At 42.9% G+C, this 22976-nt stretch overlaps 1 protein-coding gene across 1 annotated transcript in view; it reads right to left on the bottom strand.

The window, feature by feature from the left end:
• Positions 1-544: 544 nt before the first annotated feature.
• Positions 545-22976, bottom strand: part of LOC134534616 (homeobox protein Nkx-2.1-like) — an 80055-nt gene continuing 57623 nt past the window's right edge. Inside the window, exons 3-5 of the mRNA XM_063373100.1 lie at positions 19418-19591; positions 2697-3021; positions 545-1018 (exon numbers count right to left, since the gene is read on the bottom strand). Of these exons, the coding sequence (XP_063229170.1) occupies positions 676-1018; positions 2697-3021; positions 19418-19591 (842 nt within the window). The 3' untranslated portion in view covers positions 545-675. The remainder of the gene's footprint in view (positions 1019-2696; positions 3022-19417; positions 19592-22976) is intronic.

The raw sequence follows: 22976 nt of genomic DNA on the forward strand, positions 1-22976 counted from the left end.
GGGCATATACCAGTGGATGGTCCTCACAGCAGATTGTGACTATCCACACTTGGGCATATACCAGTGGACGGTCTACAGGCCAGAGTGTGACTATCCGCACATGGGCATATACCAGTGGACGTACCTCACGGCAGATTGGGACTATCCGCATTTGGGCACGTGACTCAATGCTGACTGGAGCAGGAATTCCACATGCCAAAGTGAGACTATCCGCACATGGGCACATACCAGTGGATGGTCCTTACGGCAGATTGTGACTATCCACACTTGGGCACATACCAGTGGATGGTCCTCATGGCAGATTGTGACTATCCGCACTTGGGCATATACCAGTGGACAGTCCACAGACCAGAGTGTGACTATCCGCACATGGGCACATACCAGTGGATGGTCCTCACGGCATTTTGTGACTATCCGCATTTGGGCACGTGACTCAATGATGACAGGAGTAGGCATTCCACAGTTCGGAGTGTGACTATCCGTACTTGGGCACATACCAGTGGACGGTCCTCGCGGCAGATTGTGACTATCCGCACTTGGGCACATACCAGTGGACGGTCCTCGCGGCAGATTGTGACTATCCGTACTTGGGCACGCGCCTCAAGGCCGACAGGAGCCGGCAGGCAGCGACTGCTCGCACGCGGCCAGGTAGCGCTGACCCGCGCTCGACGAGGGCTACCACCAGACGCGGTGAGGCTGGTGTATGAGCGAGTGCGAGTAGGGCGGCATGATGAGGTGCGCCTGCTGCTGCTGCTGCTGCTGCTGCTGCTGCTGCTGCTGCTCCGAGGCCTTGCCGCCGGCGAGGCAGGGCTTGCCGTCTCGCACCAGCACGGGCACGGCGACCCTGCGCGGGGAGGGCAGCGCGCCCCCCGGCCCGGGGCCCTGCTGCTCGTGCATGCCCTTCTCCTGCTGGGCGCGCTTCGTCTTGTAGCGGTGGTTCTGGAACCATATCTTCACCTGCGTCGGCGTCAGCCTGATGATGGAGGCCAGGTGCTCCCTCTCGGGGGCCGACAGGTACCTGCACACGGACAATCCCGTTGTTGGACATCCCCGTTCTCGGCCTAACCCTTTAATAGTGTTCCATATCACCTCCATAGGAACTGTCTTTGAAATTGTCTTTGAAAGATTTGTGCAAGGGGAGTGCATGACTTGATGTAAGTTTTTGGACATACGCCATTGCTAAGAACTTTTTCTGTTTAGTTTTTCTTCAACAGAAAAAGTTCTTAGCAATGGCGTATGTCGAAAAACTTACATCAAGTCACCTCCATAGAAGTACCTTCATCTCTCATTTTTTTGGCACTATTTACACTTTCTGCGATCACGTGTCAAGATATGATGATAAGTCGTATTAACCATTACGCCACGGTTTGACAGTCGTGATGTCCCTATGCTTGACAACTTGCCAATGCAGGATGATTCCGTGGTGTTTTACCATTGCCTTCCACAGGATGAAGGTGAAAGTAACATTACACACACACCCAGTCCTGAACCCAGGGAACCGAACAGGGCTCCTTGGCCCACCAGCCAGACACGCTAGCCTCTAGACCAAGTGGGCGGTCGTGTCAAGTTATACCTAAAAGGTAACTTTCCTCTAAGCGAAATACCACTTACTGACTCACTCATCACGAATTCTCCAAGATCAAAAAGACCTACAGATTTTTAATTCGTTACGTGTATTCCTTTCGCTCATAAGCATCCTCTATGAATTCTATGAAATCAACTCTCAAGAGGGTGAATGTGGTTGGATTAGTAAACTGAATGGGGGATACTCTCACTGGAACTATAAACTTTATAAATTTGAAATTTGGCAGGTACCTTCCTTATGCTCTATGAGCATCCACGAAGAACTAATACTTTGGAAATAACTCCCAAGAGATTGAACGAATGTTGACTAGTAAATTTGGCTGGTGAAACTTTCTCAGGAACTATGAGACTTAAAAACTTGAAATTAGACAGAAATTATTCCTTAGGACATATGAGCATCCACTAAGATTCGATTTTATGGAAATAAACTCCCAAGGGGTTGGACAAATGTTGGTTAGTAAATAGTACGGTTGATATTCTCTCTGGAAATATAAGACATAAAAAATTAATTTTGGCAGGCAGGTTAGTATTGCTCTATGAGCTACATCCAGTCAAACAATTGATTTACAGTATTTTGAACCACAATTCTCGAGAACTATATTGATATTTGATGGGTATGTTCCTTATGCTCTATGAGTGTCCGATAATATCTTATCACTTGTATCCCGACATTTTGGACACGTTCTGTCCCAACCATTTTCATAGGTGGTCTGAGTGGCGTGAGTTACAGCCTTATATTTATTTTTTACTGAGAGGCAGCCTAAAGACAGTAGCTATGCGCCTGCTGAGAGACGTTTGCTGTTCATCAGCGTGGTTATAGTTAGTTGATAGGGAGATAGTTTCTGTGCATCAACAGAGATGTTGATGCTGTTCATCAGCAGGGATAGTGGTTATGGTCAGTTAGTAGAGAGATAGTTTGCTGTTCATCAGCAGGAAGAGTGGTTATAGTTATTTAGTAGAGAGATGGTGTGCTGTGCCTCAGCAGGGATAGTGGTTATAGTCAGTTGGTAGAGAGATGGTTTGCTGTTCATCAGCAGGGAGAGAGCCAGCAGAGAGGCAGGTGGTGTGCTGTGCCCCAGCAGGGTGAGAGAGGGAGAGGGGTAGTCACGCACCTCTGCTGGCGGAACCTCCTCTCCAGCTCGTAGGTCTGCGCCTTGGAGAAGAGCACGCGCCTCTTGCGCTTCTTGTGCGCGGCGAGGTCGGCGCGGCCCGCCTGCTCGTCGTCGCTGGGGCCGGCCTGCTCCTCCTCGGGGTCCCCCTTGAGGCCCGGGGGGTCGTCGGACCGCAGCGGCGCCGTCGAGTCGGGCGGGTAGGCGGGGGCGTGGTCCAGGTGCAGGTCCGCGCGCACCGTCAGCAGCCCCGGGGACACGGCGGAGGGCGAGGTGCTGTCGGGGCTCGCCTGCTGCGGCTTGTGCTGGTGCGCCGCCTGCGGCACTGCTGCCCGCCAGACACCACCGGGTTACCACTCTGCAGCGGCGCCAGTGCTCAGGGGGATTCCTTCTTTACCTCTTTACACACACGTAGAGACCCGTGAATTTCGCGGATTCCTTTCGAGACAGGCCGGAATCCAAACTCGTTTAGCTTAACGCTGCGTCAGTGATCGGACCCGCAATTTACCTGAAGGATCTCTGAGCCAATGGCAAACACTCGACAAAAGAAGTATCGAATCATAAGAATCGCAGTAAAAAAAAGGTGTCCCGAGTCGGTAGCCAATGAACAGGTGATAGTTGCCCGAGTACACAGAGTATCGTGGAGTCTATCCTGGTGGTCGTTGAAACCGCGAATTTTTTTTCCAGTCCCTACACGTACGTGTAGGGGCACGCATCTTTCGCGAAAAGATTCCGAGGCTAGCTGAAAGTTAAAACACTGTAGCATCGTCTGCGTCTCGTGATTGGGCGAATTCATTTCAGGTCAATAGCGATTGTTACAACACCAATCACAGTGAGTCAGTGCGGAAGCAAACGAGTCCTGAGTGGCTCGGTCAATTAAGGCAACGACTTCCCTCGTAGACTGCCACCAATCACAAGGAAGAAACCGCTGGTGTGGGTATACCTTGTTGCAGTCTAGTAGGCGTTCAGATGTTTTCGCGAACATTTCCTGCCCTTAGTGATACCAAATATACAGGGTGTCCGTGAAAGACCACACTTGTTTTTTGATCAGATAGAGAATAAATTTCTGAGACAGGAAGTCTTTGCCGATTTTTGATCTGACCCATAGGTAATTAGTAATTAATTAAAATAGTTAACCAATGATGAGCGCGCACATCCTGGCTTACTGCTGCTTGCCCCCTTATACATACTCTTGGCGCGCCGTGAGAGACAGTAAGTAGTAGTAGGCCTACATCGCGCTTCTCTCTCTCTCTCTCTCTCTCTCTCTCTCTCTCCCGGTAAGCACAGTCCCCCCACTCTTCTTCTTTCTCTTAGAGCGCGCTCATCATGGTTAACTATTTTAATTAATTACTAATTACCTATGGGTCATATTAAAAATCGGCAAACACTTCCTGTCTCAGAATTTTATTCTCTATCTGATCCAAAAAAAAAACGTGCGGTTTTTCACGGGCATCCTGTATATGGACTGGAAAAATTCGCGGTTTCAACGACCTCCAGGATAAACTCCGCAGTCCTATGCACCGCTTGGGAGAGAGTCCCCTGCTCATTGGTCGCTCACTTGAGAGATTACTACCCTGGCTCGCCTGTGATTCGATAATTTTGTTGATCAGTGTTTCTCATTGGCTCGGAGTCCTTCACATAAACTGTGGGCTAACTGTAGAAGCAGGTAAAAGGTAAAACATTTTGGATTATAGCCGACCGCGAATTTTTCAGGTCTCTACACATACAACGCTAAAACAAACAAAAAAAACCAAAATTAACGTGCAAACATACAGAAAGAAATCCGCGCAGGAACTGCAATTATAAAATAAAAACAATCCAAAATGTAGGCTGTGGTGAAGCCAAAAGGCTGAAGTGTGAGATCTGAAGAGACACAATCATGTCGCACCCTGTTGCAACGAACACGCGCGTTTGTAACTCATGGCCGCGGGTCGACGTCCGAGGCCATCGCCAGGGACGTGCATCTTCGAGTTTTTTTGTTCATTGTAAAATGTTAGGTTAGCTACATTATGAATACTTTAAAACATTGTGGACGGTTGATTTGGTTAGGATAGCTACATTAAAGATACTGTGAAATCATGTGAACGGTTCCCTAGCCCTGGATAGCTATATATTATAAAGTTATTTTCTAAGCAAACATAAAATTATTTTACAGTATTTTTAATGTAGCTAATATAACCAACCATCCACAATGTTTTAAAGTATTTATAATGTAGCTAACCTATCCTAATCGACCGCAAAATTTAATGCCACACCGGTTTATACAATGGGATAGAACGGGGGAAAAAAGCGATCATGAACTTCGGGGAACTTCGGGTGTGGCTCTCTCGTCTGTGAACAAAAGTCTTCCCTGGCGTGATTGCGGCCCAACTCGCGCGGGAAACAAAACACGAGCGACGGAGCTACTTCCGGCGGTCCGCCCGCAGTTCAGCGGAGATACAGGAAAAAAACAAAACAAAAGAAAAAATTCCCAACTTCTTTTCCCCTCCGCCCGAATTTTCCCCAACAAAGGCCCTGGCGTGTTCCGCGGCCGTTTGCGGGGGAAGGATATACTGTTTCGCTGCGACGAGACAACAACAAAAGATTATCGCGTTTCCGCTTAAGTTTCTCCGTCACTTTGCATCGCAGATTTATGCGTTTTAAACCTCTATTCCGTTAAACTCATTACAGGTCTTTTCTCCGCAGAACACAGTGGGGACAACGGCTTGTTTTATAATTCATTTTGAAAAACGAGTGTAAGTAATTTAAAATGTTAGGTTTTATTTTTAGCACCAAAATGCCAACCATGATTTTTGTAACTTATATATGTTTACTCACGAAAGATTCCTTTGGAGACCACTTGCCAAGAAATAGTTTTTAATACTACAAGAAAGATATTGCAACTTTATAAAGCTTATGCTAAGCTATGCTTATTTTTGCAATTTTGAAATACGTTTGTCGAGATAATACTGAGTATTTCTAACAAATGTTGACTCATAATTTTACATTTTAAGTTGATGTTTCATTAAAGCAAAAGTTGATTTAAACCGCGGAAAAGAAAATCGAATATTCAATAATGGACTTTACTTTGTTGCATCATGCTTGTTAATACTGGAAAGCTATTCATTGAACGGTTTGCAAATAACTTCATCTATTGGAGGCGCTGGGAAACACTCAGGATAAATTTCCGGGTAAGAATTCGAACCCAGAATTACTTCGAACTCTATTTTGTAGTGATACAGTTGTTTTCGTGTAAATGTACAAAATTTATAAATATCTGCAATTATACCTGAATAGTTCAGTTACATTTACAAAAAAAATTGGTTGTCTGTCAAGTCGGTTTACGGACAATAGTTTATTTTAACCAGAACTTTTATACATGTTTGCTATTTAACTTCTTCCAGTCTGTGTTATTCTGTTAAGGATAGGACGATGATATGGAAAGTAGGAAACGAATGGGAGTGTTTCAAGGATGATGTGAAGGAAAATGGCTTACCCAACACCAAAATTCAGTCAAAAATAATATATTTGCGCCACGGACTCTGCAGCAATGCTAGGAGGAACGGGTTAGCAAAGAGCAATGAAAATGTTACATTGAAATGCATGAAAACAGAATTACGCCACGGACTCGGTCGAAATGCTAGGAGGTTCAGGTTAGCAAAGAGCAATATAAAATGAGCGTAACGGGTCACATCGAAACGGGACAATATGCGTAACAGGACACTTTTTCGTGCGTGCAGCCGGCTTTCATCGATTTATTAGACGTCACGTCAAAAATATTCAGCGTAGTTAAGTCATTCATTATGTATCCAGTGCCAAGCATGTTTGCAGGCGTGTGGCGAGTGCTGTACACAGACCAGTGCGTCTGTACAGCTGCGTGGGTTTCGATGACTGACAGACGTCACTGCGTCCCTTGCTGAGACGTGGCTGATGCAGACAGCAGACCTGCTCAGCATCGAACAAGTGTTTCAGCGTACAGACACAAATTCTTAAGCTTGCTTAACAGTCGTCAACAAAACGTATTCAGATACTGTTCGTGTCAACGTGTTTACCTAAGCTTATTAAACACGGGAGAATTTAAAACAAACACAAAGCCACAATATGTTTTTATGGAGAAAAAAAAATTACATGTCTTCTTGAATCACTTTTTCTTCGTTCAAGCCTTCCGAATATTTTCTTCCTTCATTTTAATTCATCAAAACATTCCAATTTTATGGCGACAGAATTCATAGCACGGCATGCTTCAAAATTACAAATTGTATTTAAAAAATTTTCTTTAAAACATTTATCGTTGATCCACATGCGAAGAAAATTTATTTATAGGAATAAATTATAAACCATTCTCCATAGGAATGAATATACATTTTAATTCATAATGCATTTAATTTTTTTTTAAATAAATACCATAAGTCTAGTTATTATGCTGATATATCTTCAGTGGTTTGTTTCTTATTTATTTGCCAACATTCTTTTCACGGTCAGATATTTTATTCTGAAACATTCAAACTAAGAATTATTTCATCTAAGAGATGTTCTCGCTCGTTATTGGTTTTATTACTTTAATCATATATATAGTCAAATATTTTATATTGCAATTTGTAGTTGACTGGAATTCGACGAACGTTTTAAGTTTCGTTCGGGGGTCAAAGACAGTATCTTGGCGACACAAAATCAGGATACTTTGAAATGCCCACTACGACCCAATTACACACTTGAGGCTGATATTTCTTGGCAACTGATTTACAAAGGATTATTTTGTAAAAGTACAGAAATTTTTTGTGCGTGTATTTCCGGGAAAAACGTCACCCACCCATAGGTCGCTGTCTTGTGAGACGTCCCAAGGTAGCAGCCTTTGATTTGATAAAGCAATGTTTGAGGAATTATCATTGGCCCAAAGTCCCACAGATAGAAGAACCAGAGCTAAGAATAACTATTCAAATTTTTAGCCTATCGCTAGAAACCTGTAAAAAATTCGCGATTTCAAATCCCTACAGGATAGACTCCATGATCCTCTATGCACTCGTGCAAATTACATCTGCTGATTGGTTACCGACTCGTAACACCTGTTGACTGGAATGATCGTGATTCGCTAATTCTTCTGTTAATTATTTTTCATTGGCCCAGAGTCCTTCATATATACTGTGGCCAAATCACTGAAGCAAAATAATGTCAAAAGTATTTGGACTCTATCCTATCGCGAAATGAATCCGCGAATTTTACAGGTCTGTACCTGTCGCGAAATTAAAATTCCTTTGTCTCTACTCATGACTTTGCAATCCAGCCCGCTGCAAAACGGTTGGTCGGTCCTGCGATCGCCACAGCCAATGAGGAAGCTCACACCGCAGTACAGAACCCCCGTGGTTGGCTCTGAGGTAACTGGGCCTTGCCTAGAGACAGGAATATTTCGCGGGTTCAATGACCTTCAGGATAGACTCCAATATCCTCTACACACTCTGGCAAAACCACCTGTACATTTCCTTCTGACTTGTGAGTCGTCTCGACTGGGTGGCCTGTGATTCGTCACTTCTATGAGTGAGGGTCTCTAATTGGCCCTCAGTCCTCCATATTAAAAGTGAACCAATGGCAGAAGCAGCACTAAGGTATGATTATTTAAATTTTAGCAAAACACGAAATGAACCCGCGAATTTTTCAGGTCTCTAGCCATGCCAAAACGTGATGAATACTTCTCGAAAAACATATAACACTGAGAAAAAAAAAGTCACGTTTGATTGCAGGCTGTTTTACTCGCGATAAATCACCGTCTCCGACGATTGTTTCCATGAAAACCGATTCATGAATCGTGATGTGTTTTTTGGACTGGGGGCGGGGTGTGGAACAGGTGAAATACGTGTGAACTGTTGGTGGGGGGTAGGGAGGGGGGTTTTTGAAGGGCATTTTGTCATTTTCAGCGGCGCGGCGGGAGATAAGTGTGGTCGCGGCGAGGAGCAGTGGCGAAGGGAAATTAATGGGTTCGACGGCGGGCGTCGCTCAGCGCGGGACCCGGCCGCGCGCAAGAGCGGCGCAAGTCCGCGCCTGATTGGCCCGCGGGAGCACCCGTCACGTCGCCTGCGGCCAATCAGGCGGCCCGAACCATTCCCCCCGCCCGTGCGTCGACCCCTCGTCCAGCTCCCACTTCCCGGCGGGCGGGTGAAACTACCGCCTCGGACATGTCTGAAAGCTAGGGGCAGACATTTTTTCCCGAAAAAAATCTGAACGCCTAATAGACTGCAAAAAGGTGTACCCGCACCAGCGGTTTCTCACTTGTGACTGGCGGCCGTCTAAGAGAGAAGTCGTTGCCATGTTTGACCGAGCCACTCAGGACGCTGTTTGCTTGCGCACTGAACTACTGTGATTGGTTGTGAAACGATCGACATAAATAGGAAATGAACCACCCAATCACGAAACACAGATGATGCCACAGTGTTTTAACTTTCAACTATGGTCTCGGAATATTTCCGCGGAATATGCATGCCCCTACTGAAAGGCATTGTCTGAATTTTAAAACTTTTTTTTAGTTGCGTTTATTTGTTTAGCTGCTTTCGCATTATGTTTCTGACTTGCCTAAGTACACGTTTTAAGCTTGATATTTGAAACAATAATTGTGTGATACACAAGAGTAAATAATAATGCAAGGTAACTCGAAATTATATCTAAATAAATATTTTAAAGTTTGTTTAATCAATTATAAGTGTTCGGCGTTTATGATCCTCAAGCTGGTAAACGTTTACAAGATAAATTTTTCTCAAAAACTGTTAGCCTTAATAGTTGTTGCCAGCATCCGAGTAGAAGAATAGTATGAGGGGCGTGCGTAACATTGTGAATCGCTCTGTTTGTAGTTACAAAACATTCAAAAACTTATACTTGCAAGACAAACCTTTTTTATATATAATTTTTTTAGGCGTGCTATTAAAAAATAATGAGAATTAATTTTTCCTTTGAGCGCACAGCATGCAACAAAAATTTACAGGCTGGAAAAAAAAGCTACATCAAATAAAAATTACATATTTGCTTTTAAATCATATCCATAATTGATTTATATTGGATACTGGTCCATATAATATAAAAAAATCATTTATTGTGAATATTATTGATATAAATTGTGTCCATAAACTTTTTCAATTTTATTTTCAATGGTATAAATATAATTGAGTTATTGTTTCCATATAATATATAATTTTTGTAATTTAGTTATAATGTTATAAATTATTGCATTATTATTTAAAAAAATAACTAGAATTAATATAGGCTATTAGACTAAGCATTCGGCATATTTATTGATTTTTATTATTAATTAAAATACATCTCGTTTTGTTTTATAAATTAAATAATTAATTTCATTCACGTGATTTAATTTATTTTAGTTTGATTGAATTTATACTTGAGCAAACGTTTCTATAATATCACTCCAGATCTTTTATTATTTTATTTCTATTTATTATTTGCTTGCGAAATTAAAGTTAGTTTTTTTTTTTACTACGTCAAGTAAGTTTAACTTCGAACGCACCAATTTTTCTCTCTCTCCCGCGTGTGAGTTCACCGTTATGTACGACGTTAACACGCAGCTCGGAAGTCGGAACTTGTCTTAGAAGTAGGTATCTCTTGGTTTATTTGGGGTCGATTCTTCGTCGGGAACTCCACGAATTGACTGTAATTTCCAACAGTTGCCGGACGTGTGGTTCTATGTACGCCCAGGACTGTGTGACGTCCCGACTGGGCTCTGACTTGTTGCTCAATCAGGCAATACCGCCGCAGGGTGTACTGCAACTGTACCGCCATCATTAGATACTGGAAAAATTCGCGAGTTCAATGACCTCCAGGATAGACTCCGCGATCCCCCGCCTACTTGGGCAAACGGCGCCTGTTCATTGGGTGCTGAATTTTGAGGCGTCTCAAGTGGGTAACTTGTGATTGGATACTTCTTTGACTAACGGTCTCTAATTGGCCAAGAGTCCTACATATTAACAGCGATCTAAATGGAGAAGCAGCGCAACGGTATAATTATTTGAATTCTAGCGCATCACGCAATGAATCCGCGCATTTTTCCGGTCTGTAGTCATCACAGCCATTGCGGGTCTCGAGGTCCGAGTGCAAGATCCGGGCATCGAACCGCGCTGGGTAGTCCGGACTGACCCAGGAGGTAGCGGCTGCAGAGTAGTCGTGCCCCCATGTTGCACGCCCCTCCGGGACAGCTGCCCTGGGAACCGCGACCCAGCGGAGCAGCTGCCAGGGGCCTCCGCCCCTCCTCGCAGTGTCCCATTGTGCCCCCCTCCTCCCGTGTGATCGCGCGCAGCCCCCGTGTAATGTGATTGTCGCCGGCCGTGTCATTGATAGCGGCGGGGGGCGGGACCCAGCATGGCCGACCAGGTGCCCTCCCCTCCCCTTTCCACCCTGCCTACCGCGGCCATCTTCCACCGACATCGGCAAGACACGGGATACACAATGGGGGTCCACTGGCGCTTGCAAAGTCGTGATAAATAGAGTCCCGGATTCCATTCGCGGATTCCTCTGACTTCAGGATAGAATTCAAAGTTATAGGTGTGCTCGACCCATGTTTACTTTCCCATTAGTTGATTTCTTAGCGAGAACATTTTTATCCTTGTCATTTGGCACTACCTGATTCAATTACTTCTCTCTTAGCTGGACATCATTGGCTCACGGTTGTAGAGGGCGTGTCCAAATAACTGCGGTCCAATCATGAACACAGTGCGACAGTGTGGAGGTTTGCATTCTAGCTTGCGACTAAATGAATCCGCGAAATTTCCGTGGTTCTAGTGATAAACATAAACGTCAACACTAGGTTTGTGGAAAACTTTCTGTGTGTATATACCTATATATTACATTTTTCTGCTTACTGCAAATATGTAGGCCAACATAAGGGAGTGTAAAACATACAAGCATCCTATTTTCTTCGAGATGTTCTGTTTATCTTCCAGGCGCCTGATAGTTAGGGGCAGGCATTTTTCTCGAAAAGATCTGCACACCTATTAGACTGCAACAAGGTATACCCACACCAGCGCGGTTTCTTCCTTGTGATTGGCGTCCGTCTGCGAGAGAAGTGGTTGCCTTATTTGGCCGAGCCATTTAAGACGCGTTTGCTTCCGCACTGAATTACTGTGATTGGTGTTTTTATACATTCGACATGTACCTGGAAGAAACTCACCCAATCACGAAACACAGACGATGCTACAGTGTTTTAACTTTCAGCTGGTCTCAAAATCTTTTCGCGAAATCTGCATGGCCCTACTGATAGTGTTCGTTCAGGTAACAGAGAAAGAACTTCAAGATGGACAGATAGTAGATAGTATCTGGAGAAGCTTTCAAATGTGTTCAACAGGATGACGAGAACGAATCAGAGCAATATTTTTTTCCCCATCTTGCAACATAGTTAGAATATCCGTTAGTTGTTTTTTTTTTTAACCTTTGCTCTAGAATATGCTACAACTAAAATAGTTCAATAATGTCATTCAAAACAAAGTAGCGTGTACCTTTTGGGTGTTTGAATTCAGTATAAAGCCGATTTAACTGATTCGAAACGATTTTCTATGTTCCGACTTAAAAGTACACTTAAAAATAGATCATTATCATTACTTTATTCTCTTCCCATATGCCCCTCCGTGTTTCTGTATTTACGAGCAGCAACAGTGGACACTGGGCGATCGGAGCTGATGGCCTAAGTGCGCACTTATTTCGTAATGACCCTGTAGCGGCGGCGGTGTTGTAGTGGCCACTCCGAGCCGTGGTCGATAGTCGCCGTACTATCGACCCCGCGCCGGTCGATCCCGGGCGGGCGCTCGACAAGATGGCGGCCCGCGCGCGGCGACAGAGCGACAGCAGCGCTAATGACGCCTCGCACTGCTGCGTTGCCTGGGGGGGGGGGGGGGGGGGGGAACACGACGACAAACAACGTCCAGCAGATTTCACGCGCGTGTCAGATGTAGGATAAGTACCGTGGGAGCGCACTAGGCGACCACCGGAACTTTCATTGAACACCTCGGGTGTGCGAAAAAAATTGGTTGTCTGTAAAGTCTGTTTACGGACGATAGTTTAACGTGACAACGTCATAACAAAACATTGATGAAATGATTGCATACTTTATGAATAAAATTGAATCATTCTTATTTTAATAATTCAAGAATAAATACTTGAAATTATAGTAGTAATCAGATTTTTAAAATGCAAGAATAATTAACATTTATTGCCGAAATTGTTGTTGTAATAAGCAATGAAAACCACATTAAATTTCACTTCACTTTATAAACAGTCGAGTGGAAGAGAGAGATGCGGCGCAAGTGTACAATGAGCGTAACGGGACACAGCGTAACGGAACAATGTGCGTAACGGGTCACAGCGTAATGGAACAATGTGCGTAAATGGACACTTTTTCGTGCGTGCAGCCGGCGTTCATCGATTTATTAGACTTTGTCACGTCAAAAACAAAAACGACCTATCAACATTCTTCCGAATTATTTTTCAAGAAACCAGCGAGAACAAATTTTTTTTTTGAAGCTATGTTCTTTTAAGTATTCCAAGAACATTTATACCCTACACTTAACCATAGATGAGTACACTTCTTACAATCAATATTTGAAAGGAAATATAATTTATTCTTGAGTGTTATTACTATTTATACTTACCCGAGGTCTTCAAATTTTTAAACTCACTTAAAGTAAACTTGAAGCGAAACCATATATGATCATTATGAATTTTTGGTTGCGTTTAAATGTTTTATGATGTCTCAGTACCTACATTAGTTAAAGTTATTTTTAAACCCTTTCCCTTAATAGCTTTACAGTAGGTATTAACCGCGCAAATTAATAAGCATAATAAAATAAAATGGAGTCAAATTGTTGAGTATTTGATTATATTTTCCGTGGTTTAAAAATTTTGTGATTGTATAAAAGTCAGTCAAAATGTTATATCATATACCAATTTTCTTAAGCGCAACAAGAAACATTCAGTATTGTTTTCAAAAGCGTTTTTCATAGATGCAAAAATAACCATAGCAATGTGTTCTACAAATTAACAATATGTTTCTTGTAGTATAAAAACTCTTTTTTGGCAGCTGGTTTACAAAGGAATATTGAGTGAAAGTATAAATGTGGTTTTTCTGTGTATGTCTATATTGCTTTCAAGTCATCGGGGGTTTCGTAATTATTTATTCTAAGGACAATAACAAAATGGGTTATGTCACGATGCTGTATCTTGAAACAGTCCAACTGATTGAAAAATGAAACCACCTAATGCCGTGCTTGAACTTCGTTACACGTTTTTCAGCGATATAATTAAAGGCTCACAGTTTAAAGTGTCGCAGCCGATGATAATACTGCAGCCCACTCACAGCCTCGCTGATAGAGGCTTATGGACACTTGATATATGAATCAGTGTAAGCCTTAAGCGATAAAATTAATACTAACACTCACGATGAAAATATTTACTTTTACAAGGAAATCCTTGGGGAACCCAGTGGCCAACGACATCACTTGTAAAACTGCGAGGCAAGAGCTTTGTAAAATTGCAAATCGTACAAAGCTCGGCCTCTCAGTTATGCAGGAGATAACACTGGCAGCTGCGCTTCCAAGGACTTTTCTTGTAAAAGTGCAAAACTTTTTTTTGACGTGATAAAGTCTTATAAATCGATGAACGCCGGCTGCACGCACGTAAGAGCATGACTCATTGTCACGTTTTCCGCCTGAGCCGAGCGTGCAAGAACCGGCCAACCACCGTGCGAGAAAATCTTCTATAATATCAAACAGGTTAAGGTGGGCTTTTTAAAATCAAAATTTAAAAAAAATGATTTATTTGTCCGATTTCGTCATTTCAAACTAACAATTTATTGTCATTGATTTGATTTCACTTGATTTCTATAACTAATTGTTCGTGATTATATTTTTAAAAAAATGTTTAAATTAAATTTGCAAAAACTGTAAAGAATATTTGAAAATTAAAAAGTATGCAATTTTTCATCAATGTTTTCTTATGATGTTATCACGTAAAATTATCGTCCGTAAACCGACTTTACAGACAACCTCCCCCCCCCCTTTTTTTTTTTTTTTTACAGAGATTCAAGTATGTGAGCCGCTAGCGCCTCTGATTTCACGCCGTCTGGCGAAGCAGGGGACAACTTGCAAGCCTAACTTGACTTCGAATGGAAACCTAGAACGCATCGCACATCCTTCCTTGCGGCTCTATACCACGGAATCTCTCGTCTCGCAACTAAGAAGTTTGGCCCTGCTGTGCGGCGGAACTAGTTTCCAGAGCGAAAACGCCCGCTGGAGAGGAAGCTGTCTCGCCCGATAAAACTATTCCTAGAGACCTGAAAAATTCGCGGGTTCATTTCGTGTTATGCTAAAATTCAAATAATTATACCTTATTGCTACTTCCGCCATTGGTTCACTGTTAATCTGGAGGACTGAGGGCCAATTAGAGACCCATCACTCATAGAAGTGTCGAATCACAGGCCACCCAGTCGAGACGACTCGCAAGTCATCAGCCAATGAACAGTTGGCATTTGCCCGAGTGTGTAGAAGATATTGGGAGTCTATCCTGAAGGTCATTGAACCCGCGAATTTTTCCGGTCTCTATTTATTCCACCGACACAGCAAAAAAACTGATTGCTTGAAATAACTGAAACCGATTGAGCCTGATTCCTCCAAGTGTGCGCGTTCTTTATTCTTGAGAGATGCCATCGAGCATGCTGACCTGATGAAATACAAACTATGTATCGTTTCATATGTAACCTTGAAAAATAAAAAATAAATTGAAGGTTGTTGGCAAGAGCCCGCGTCCACTTTTAAAAGGGTATAAGATTAAAAATTGTGATAAGGAATTAAAATTTTCATAAATAATCCTTCATGTGGTTTAATAAAATACAGAGACTTTGTTACATTATAAAAATATGTATATATTTTTGTATACCAATTTATTAATTTTTTTGTAAAAAGATAATAAAAGCATGAAATCATTATTTAAAAATTAAAAGTTTTCAAACTAAACTGTTTTTACAAACAATTTTTAACAAACAAATAATTTTCTGAATATTTTAAATTGAGACTAGTTAATAATATTTACTCTGCGTCAAAAATTACTTGACAAAAGGCCGCATATCCTCGCGAATTCTCTTCTGAGCGAGCCTCCGTACACGCGAACAATATGTGGCGAGTATGACGTCAGCATTCAGGTACCACAGCATTTCTATGTTAGGCTGGTCGGAAACATTATACAAGTTTGCATTATTAAATGAAGTACGAATCTCAAGTAAATACAGTCAGAGGCGATTGCTACTAATAAATAGAGACCGGACAAATTCGCGAGTTCATTTCGCAATAGGCTAAAATACAAATCGTTATACCTTAGTGCTGCCTCTGTTATTGGCTCACAACTTACCTAATTACTCTGGGCCAATGAGAAACACCCAACCAAAGCTGTATCGAATCACATGCTGCTACGTTGGGACTTTTCACAAGACTGCAGCCAATGAGTGGGTGGCATTTGACCGAGTGTACGTAGAACTATGGAGTTCATCCTGGAGTTCATTGAACCCGCGAATTTTTCCGGTCCCTACTACTAACTAGAGACATGAAAAATTCGCGGATTCATTTCGCGATAGGCTAGCATCAAAACAACTATACCTTCGTACCGCTTCTGCGATTGGCCCACATTTTATCCGGGGAACCGTGAGCCAATGGGAAACACTGAACCAAGAAAGTGCCGAATTACGGACAGCCTAGTTGAGACGTCTCACGCGTCAGTAGCCAATGAACAGGTGTCATTTCCGCGAGTATTTAAAGGACTGTGGAGTCTATCCTTGAGGTTAATGAATCCGCGAATTTTGCAGGTCTCTACTAATAACCCATCCCACTAGATCCCCAGACATGACGATGCGAGCGGTAAGGCGGTGATGCTACCCACAACGCACCGCGGTCGGGCATGGGTGTATAACCACGCGCGCATCGTCCATCAGTGAAGCTCGTCTCTACTGACTCGCTGTGTGATATAGCTAGGGGCAGGCATTTTTCGCGAAAAAAAAAAATGCGAACGGCTAATAGACTACAAAAAAGGTGTACACACACCAGCGGTTTCTTACTTGTGATTGGCGGCCGTCTAACGAGAGAAGTCGTTGCCATGTTTGACCGAGCCACTCAGGACACTGAACTACTGTGATTGGTTACGAAACGATCGACATAAATGGTAGAGACCGGAAAAATTCGCGGTTTCAATGACCTTCAGGATAGACTTCCAATAGCTTCTACACACTCGGGCAAATGCCAACTGTACATTGGCTGCTGACTTGTGAGTCGTCTCGGTTGTGTGGGCCTGTGATACGACACTTCTATGAGTGATGGGTCTCTATAATTGGCCCTCAGTCCTCCAGATTAACAGTGAACCAATGGCAGAAGCAGCACTAAGGTATAATTATTTGAATTTTAGCATAACACGAAATGAACCCGGGTATTTTTCTGGTCTCTATTTATATTGTATCTGCAAATTTTAATTTTCTTCAATCATCGTAAAGGCGATCTGGTGGTAACACATTACCTTAAAAAAACTGTTTAAACAAAAAAAACTAAAAAAAATGTACGATTTTTATTACTATTAATTAATTAATTTCGACATTTAATTCCGTCATTAACATTTCAATTAATATTTAATTATGAGTATTAACCCTCTCTATGAATTTCCAAAATAACTAGCTAGCTACAGTAGCGCTATGGCTCCGACTGACCAGGGGCCGCTCGGCTCTCCTCGGAAACACTCGGCTGCCCTCGGGAACTCTCGGCTCGGCACGAAGGCGTATTGTCCGCGCGCAATCACCATCCCGCTTTGATCCCGGCGGTTCGGTTATTAACCGGTTCCATCAATTACAATTAGCGGCCCTCGCAGCGGGGATCTAGGATGAGGGGGGAGGGGGAGGGGTGGCAGCAACACGGCAACATGGCAACACCGCAACACGGGCCCATTCAACCCTCCGAGACCACGCTTCCCTCCCCCCTCCATCTCTCCCCCGCTTCTCCCCTCCCGCTCTGACTGCCTCGGGGGACTAAACAACTGCTTCCCGGATCAACAGTTCTGTGTAACCGATCCCGTGTCGCCTGTTCATTGGCTGCTGCTGCGCGACTCGTGTCTTGTCATCGGTCCTTCTTCAGACAACCGCTCTTCGAGTGGCGGGCGTAGAAAAAAATTTACAGAAGTTTGCAGTTTAACCTGTTTGCCGGATTCATTTCGTGATAGTCTAGAATCCAAAAACGTTTGCCTTTTTACTGCATCAGTGATTGGGCCACAGTTTATCTGAATGAGACTTGGCCAATGAAAAACCTTTAACAAAAGAAGTATCGAAACACGAGCATCCCAATTAGCAGGTGTCACGAGTCAGTAGCCAATGGGCAGCTGTAATTTTCTCGCGTGCATAGAGGATCATGGAGTCTATCCTATAGGTCATTGAAATAGCGAATTTTTCCGGTCTCTATCTATTGGTGAATTATTAATAATGATTTTACATGTCTCTTCTACAAGCTGTTTAATCCACTGTTTATTTTTAGAATAAAACAGCCTATAAATATGCACAAGTGAGTCTGAATTGGACTCAGGTTAATCAAGACAAAACAATTTCAAAATATTTATAAGACTTATGGTTAGGGACACCTGTATTTCGCGAATACATTTCGTGTAAAGGTATGTCACAAAACACTGTTGCTTTTTCTTAGAGTAATGGCGAATCGTGTGCGTGCAGCGGTACGGTATCCACATTCCCATTGGCCCCGTCAAGTGCGGGAAAACACCTCTCACCGACCTCAGCCAATAACTACAAGAAAAAAACTACGGTGTTTTGCGATGTACCTAGACACGAAATATATTCGCGAAATACAGGTGTCCCTACTTATGGTCTAAAATTGTTTCTAACACTGGTACACATTTTTGAAGTATATTGATAATAATAGAGAAAGTTTTTTTTTTTTTTTAAGATGGAACTCTGAGTGGTTGGGTTAAGTTTAATTGAATGAAGATCTATAACCACCGCGAACTTTATCACTGGAGCAAAACTATTTCATCGAAATTATTGTGGGTACCATAATAATTGTTTATATATGGCCAAAAAAATATTTACTTGGTGGAACAAAATATTTTGTTAGCTTAACCAAACTCGGTAAGTAACAAAAAAAAATTTGTTACACCTAACCATAATATACATTTGAGTTGACAAAATCATTTTTTTGGGTCAACAGAATCTCTCCTACTACAAAATATTTGTTTGAATTAACAAAATATATTTATTTTACCATATATAAACAACAATTTTTTTGAGGCAAACAAACCTTTCTCTCAGTGTAAATGTTCCAATGAATAGAGACCGGAAAAATTCGCGGATTCTATGGCCTCTAGGATAGTCTCCACTATCCTCTGCATTTCTTAAGCAGACACGCGTGTTCATTGGGTGCTAACTTGTGAGGCGTCTCCCCTGGTAGCTTGTGATTCGATGCTTCTTTGGTCGAGAGTCTCTCTCATTGGCCCAGAGAGCTCCAGTTAAACTGCGGGCCAATAGCAGGACCAGCAGAATTGTACATGTGTTTGAATTTCATCTTGTCACGGAATGAATTCAAGAATTTTTTCCGGAGTCTACCAATGAAATAATTTTTCTACAGTGACAAGTTGTGCGGTAGTTTATGAACATATATATTTTTTTAACATAATCCATGCATATTTAATACTTTCTGTCAGATTGCCAATGGACATGGCCTGGAAGCACTCACCTGGCGCGTGCGAGGCCGGCTCGGCGGGCGACAGCTGAGGCCCCCAGGCGCGCGACGCCCCCAGCAGCGCCTGGGGGTCGGGCGAGCCCCCCGCCAGCAGTCCCGGGTGCGGGAACACGGCCCCCGCGTAGCCCGCCAGGGACAGCTCCTGGTGCGCGCCCAGCGACAGCGGCACTGCAACCACGCCGTCACCGCCGTCAGACAACCGGCAGCTAGAGACCTTCCGGAGATACTCCAATATCCACTACACACTCGGGCAAATGCCAACTGTTCATTGGCTGCTGACTTGTGAGTCGTCTCGACTGGGTGGCCTGTGATTCGACACTTCTATGAGTGAGGGTCTCTAATTGGCCCTCAGTCCTCCAGATTAACAGTGAACCAATGGCAGAAGCAGCACTAAGGTATAATTATTTGAATTTTAGCATAACAATAATGAATACGCGAATTTTTCAGGTCTCTAATTTTTAGGGGCATGCATATTTCGCGAAAAGATTCCGAGACCAGTTGAAAGTTAAAACACTGTAGTATCATCTGTGTTTTCGTGATTGGGTGGTTCATTTCCTATTTATCGTCGATCGTTTCATAACCAATCACAGCAATTCAGTGCTCAAGCAAACAGCGTCCTGAGTGGCTCGGTCGAACATGGCAACGACTTCTCTCGCAGACGGCCGCCAATCACAAGGAAGAAACCGCTGGTGCGGGTTCACCTTTTTGCAGTCTATTTGCGTTCAGATTTTTTCGCAAGAAATGTCTGCCCCTAGATTATTATTTCATAATTACGTAAGTAATACTAGGGACACCTGTATTTCGCGAATATATTTCGTGTCTAGGTACATCGCAAAACACCGTAGTTTTTTTCTTGTAGTTATTGGCTGAGGTCGGTGAGAGGTGTTTTCCCGCACTTGACGGGGCCAATGGGAATGTGGATACCGTACCGCTGCACGCACACGATTCGCCATTACTCTAAGAAAAAGCAACAGTGTTTTGTGACATACCTTGACACGAAATGTATTCGCGAAATACAGGTGTCCCTAGTAATACATCAGTAGAGCCCTGCTGAGTTCTGCTAATTTTCTGGTGACAAGCCCGAAACGTGTGCATTATCAAGTTGTGGTCGTGTGTTGATAGGCTGTTGCCAAATTTCACCATATCTCTGGGTCGCACATGATTCGTTCAGCTGTGTGTCATTTGCTCCTTGTCCTTCAGACGTGTAGACGTGTGGAGTACCCAGGAAACAATGAGAAGTGCAGGCACTCGAACGAGTGTAGAACTTCAATGAAACATAATTCAGGCACTCACTGCTCCATCTTAAATGCTTCATATTTTTATCGACTCGAGCACTACACGCTCATTTATTAGTGAGACTTTGTTCCAGGATCTATGAGATAGATATCCCTATCTTACCCGCCGAGTGGATTCGAGCGTCAATGTTGATGAATGTACTGCTGACGGTGAGTTTTTTTTTCCAACCGTGCGCCACTGTAGTTTTGCTAATTAAAACAGCGAGATATTCGAGGGACTGGCGCTTCGTGAAAGTCCCCAGCCTTCCTTTTGACGTGATTTTGGGTCTTGTAAATTTTTGAAGTGAAAACTTCTTTAGCCGCGTTGTTGAGCGATTTTTTGGTAGGGGCAAAAACGTATGGGTTCGCGTCACCAACATGCTAGTGACGTGTTGCGCCAGACTGGCGAATCGCAGCGGCCTGGGTACATGTATACGCATATATACACTAATTACTAGAGACCGGAAAAATTCGCGGGTTCAATGACCTTCAAGATAGACTCCAATATCCTCTACACACTCGGGCAAATGCCAACTGTTCATTGGCTGCTGACTTGTGAGTCGTCTCGATTGTGTGGGCCTGTGATACGACACTTCTATGAGTTATAGGTCTCTAATTGGCCCTCAGTCCTCCAAATTAACAGTGAACCAATGGCAGAAGAAGCATTAAGGTATAATTATTTGAATTTTAGCATAACACGAAAATAATCCGCGAGTTTTTCAGGTCTCTACTAATTTCATTGTATATACTCGACTGTATCATGTGCGTGTTGGACTCTTTTTTTAGATGGGTAAAATATTCAAACAAATTTTTTGCAGTAGAAAAGATTCTGTTGACTCAACAATATGATTTTGTCAACTCAAATGTATATTTAGTTAGTTGTAACAAATTATTTTTGTTACTTACTGAGTTTGGTTAAAATAACAAAATATTTTGTTCCACCAAGTAAATATTTGTTTCGCCATATACCTATCAACAAATATTTGTTTGATTCAAACAAACCTTTTTCTCTGTGTACATTTGACGTAGAAATGATGTCATATTACACATTTTAAAAACAAAGTTTTAATTTTTCACTTCTGTTGACAGTCCCCAGCAAGCCTTTTGTTTTTGTTGCGAAAGCGCTGTTTCCTGGCTGCTGGCCGCCGAGGGTTGAAACTAGGCCGACCCGCGAGACTGTCGGCTTGTTGTTCGTGTCCAGCTCGAGGGGAGGACTGCCGCATGTGCGAGGGGCGGCGGGGAGGGTGTGGGCGGCGGTGATGGCTGACCCACATCGGGCGAGTGGCCCTTCCAGATGCGATCACTGCACGCTCCGCGCTGCACTCGGACCTCGCGTGCTCACCCGAGTCGCCGCGTTCACCGCGCACTTGTTCCACCGCGCGAGCTCTGCGTATTACTCCTGGTCGTTCAGATACATCCCCACCTCACCCGCTACTAGTAAATAAAGCCAAGGAAATTATTAAATTATGCATAATTAAAATTTTCACGTACTTGTGTTACCTAATTTCCGCATGAAATACAAGTGTGTCTTGGTTTTTTGTATTTATAAAAAAATAAAGACCAGGAATCCATAATGTTTTTAATCAATAAATTGTGTCTTTGTAAATTGCCAGTAGTATTTTTTTTTGTGCTTTTACAATTGGAGATTGCATCTTATTTTAAATAGCACATTTTTTTTTAATTCGACATATTCACGTAGTGAGATAGCGCGGTGGTAATACACTACACTCGCAAAATGGGTTCGCTTTATGTTTCTCCCAGATTAGGTATGTAGGCTATGGCATATTCATTCCCCAATCCCTCTGTTTACTTTGTTCTGTTCATTTTCTTGGTGGTCCGCTGGCGACGAGACGTTTACATCTGTATATTTATAAAACATATACAATAGACGTAGCTTTACCGAAGAAAAGCTTTCTCTGGCACAGCAAAATGAGAAACAAAGCATATATAGATAGAGACCTGAAAAATTCCCCGGTTCATTTCGTGTTATGCTAAAATTCAAATAATTATACCTTAGTGCTGCTTCTGTCATTAGTACACTGTTAATCTGGAGGACTGAGGGCCAATTAGAGACCCATCACTCATAGAAGTGTCGTATCACAGGCCACACAATCGAGACGACTCACAAGTCAGCAGCCAATGAACAGTTGGCATTTTCCCGAGTGTGTAGAGGATATTGGATTCTATCCTGGAGGTCATTGGACCCGCGAATATTTCCTATAGACTATGAAAATAGTGGAAAACACCTTCTTGGTGATGAATATATTTAGTTACTAACC

Source organism: Bacillus rossius, chromosome 7 (assembly GCF_032445375.1).
Source record: "Bacillus rossius redtenbacheri isolate Brsri chromosome 7, Brsri_v3, whole genome shotgun sequence".
Taxonomy (NCBI): domain Eukaryota; kingdom Metazoa; phylum Arthropoda; class Insecta; order Phasmatodea; family Bacillidae; genus Bacillus; species Bacillus rossius.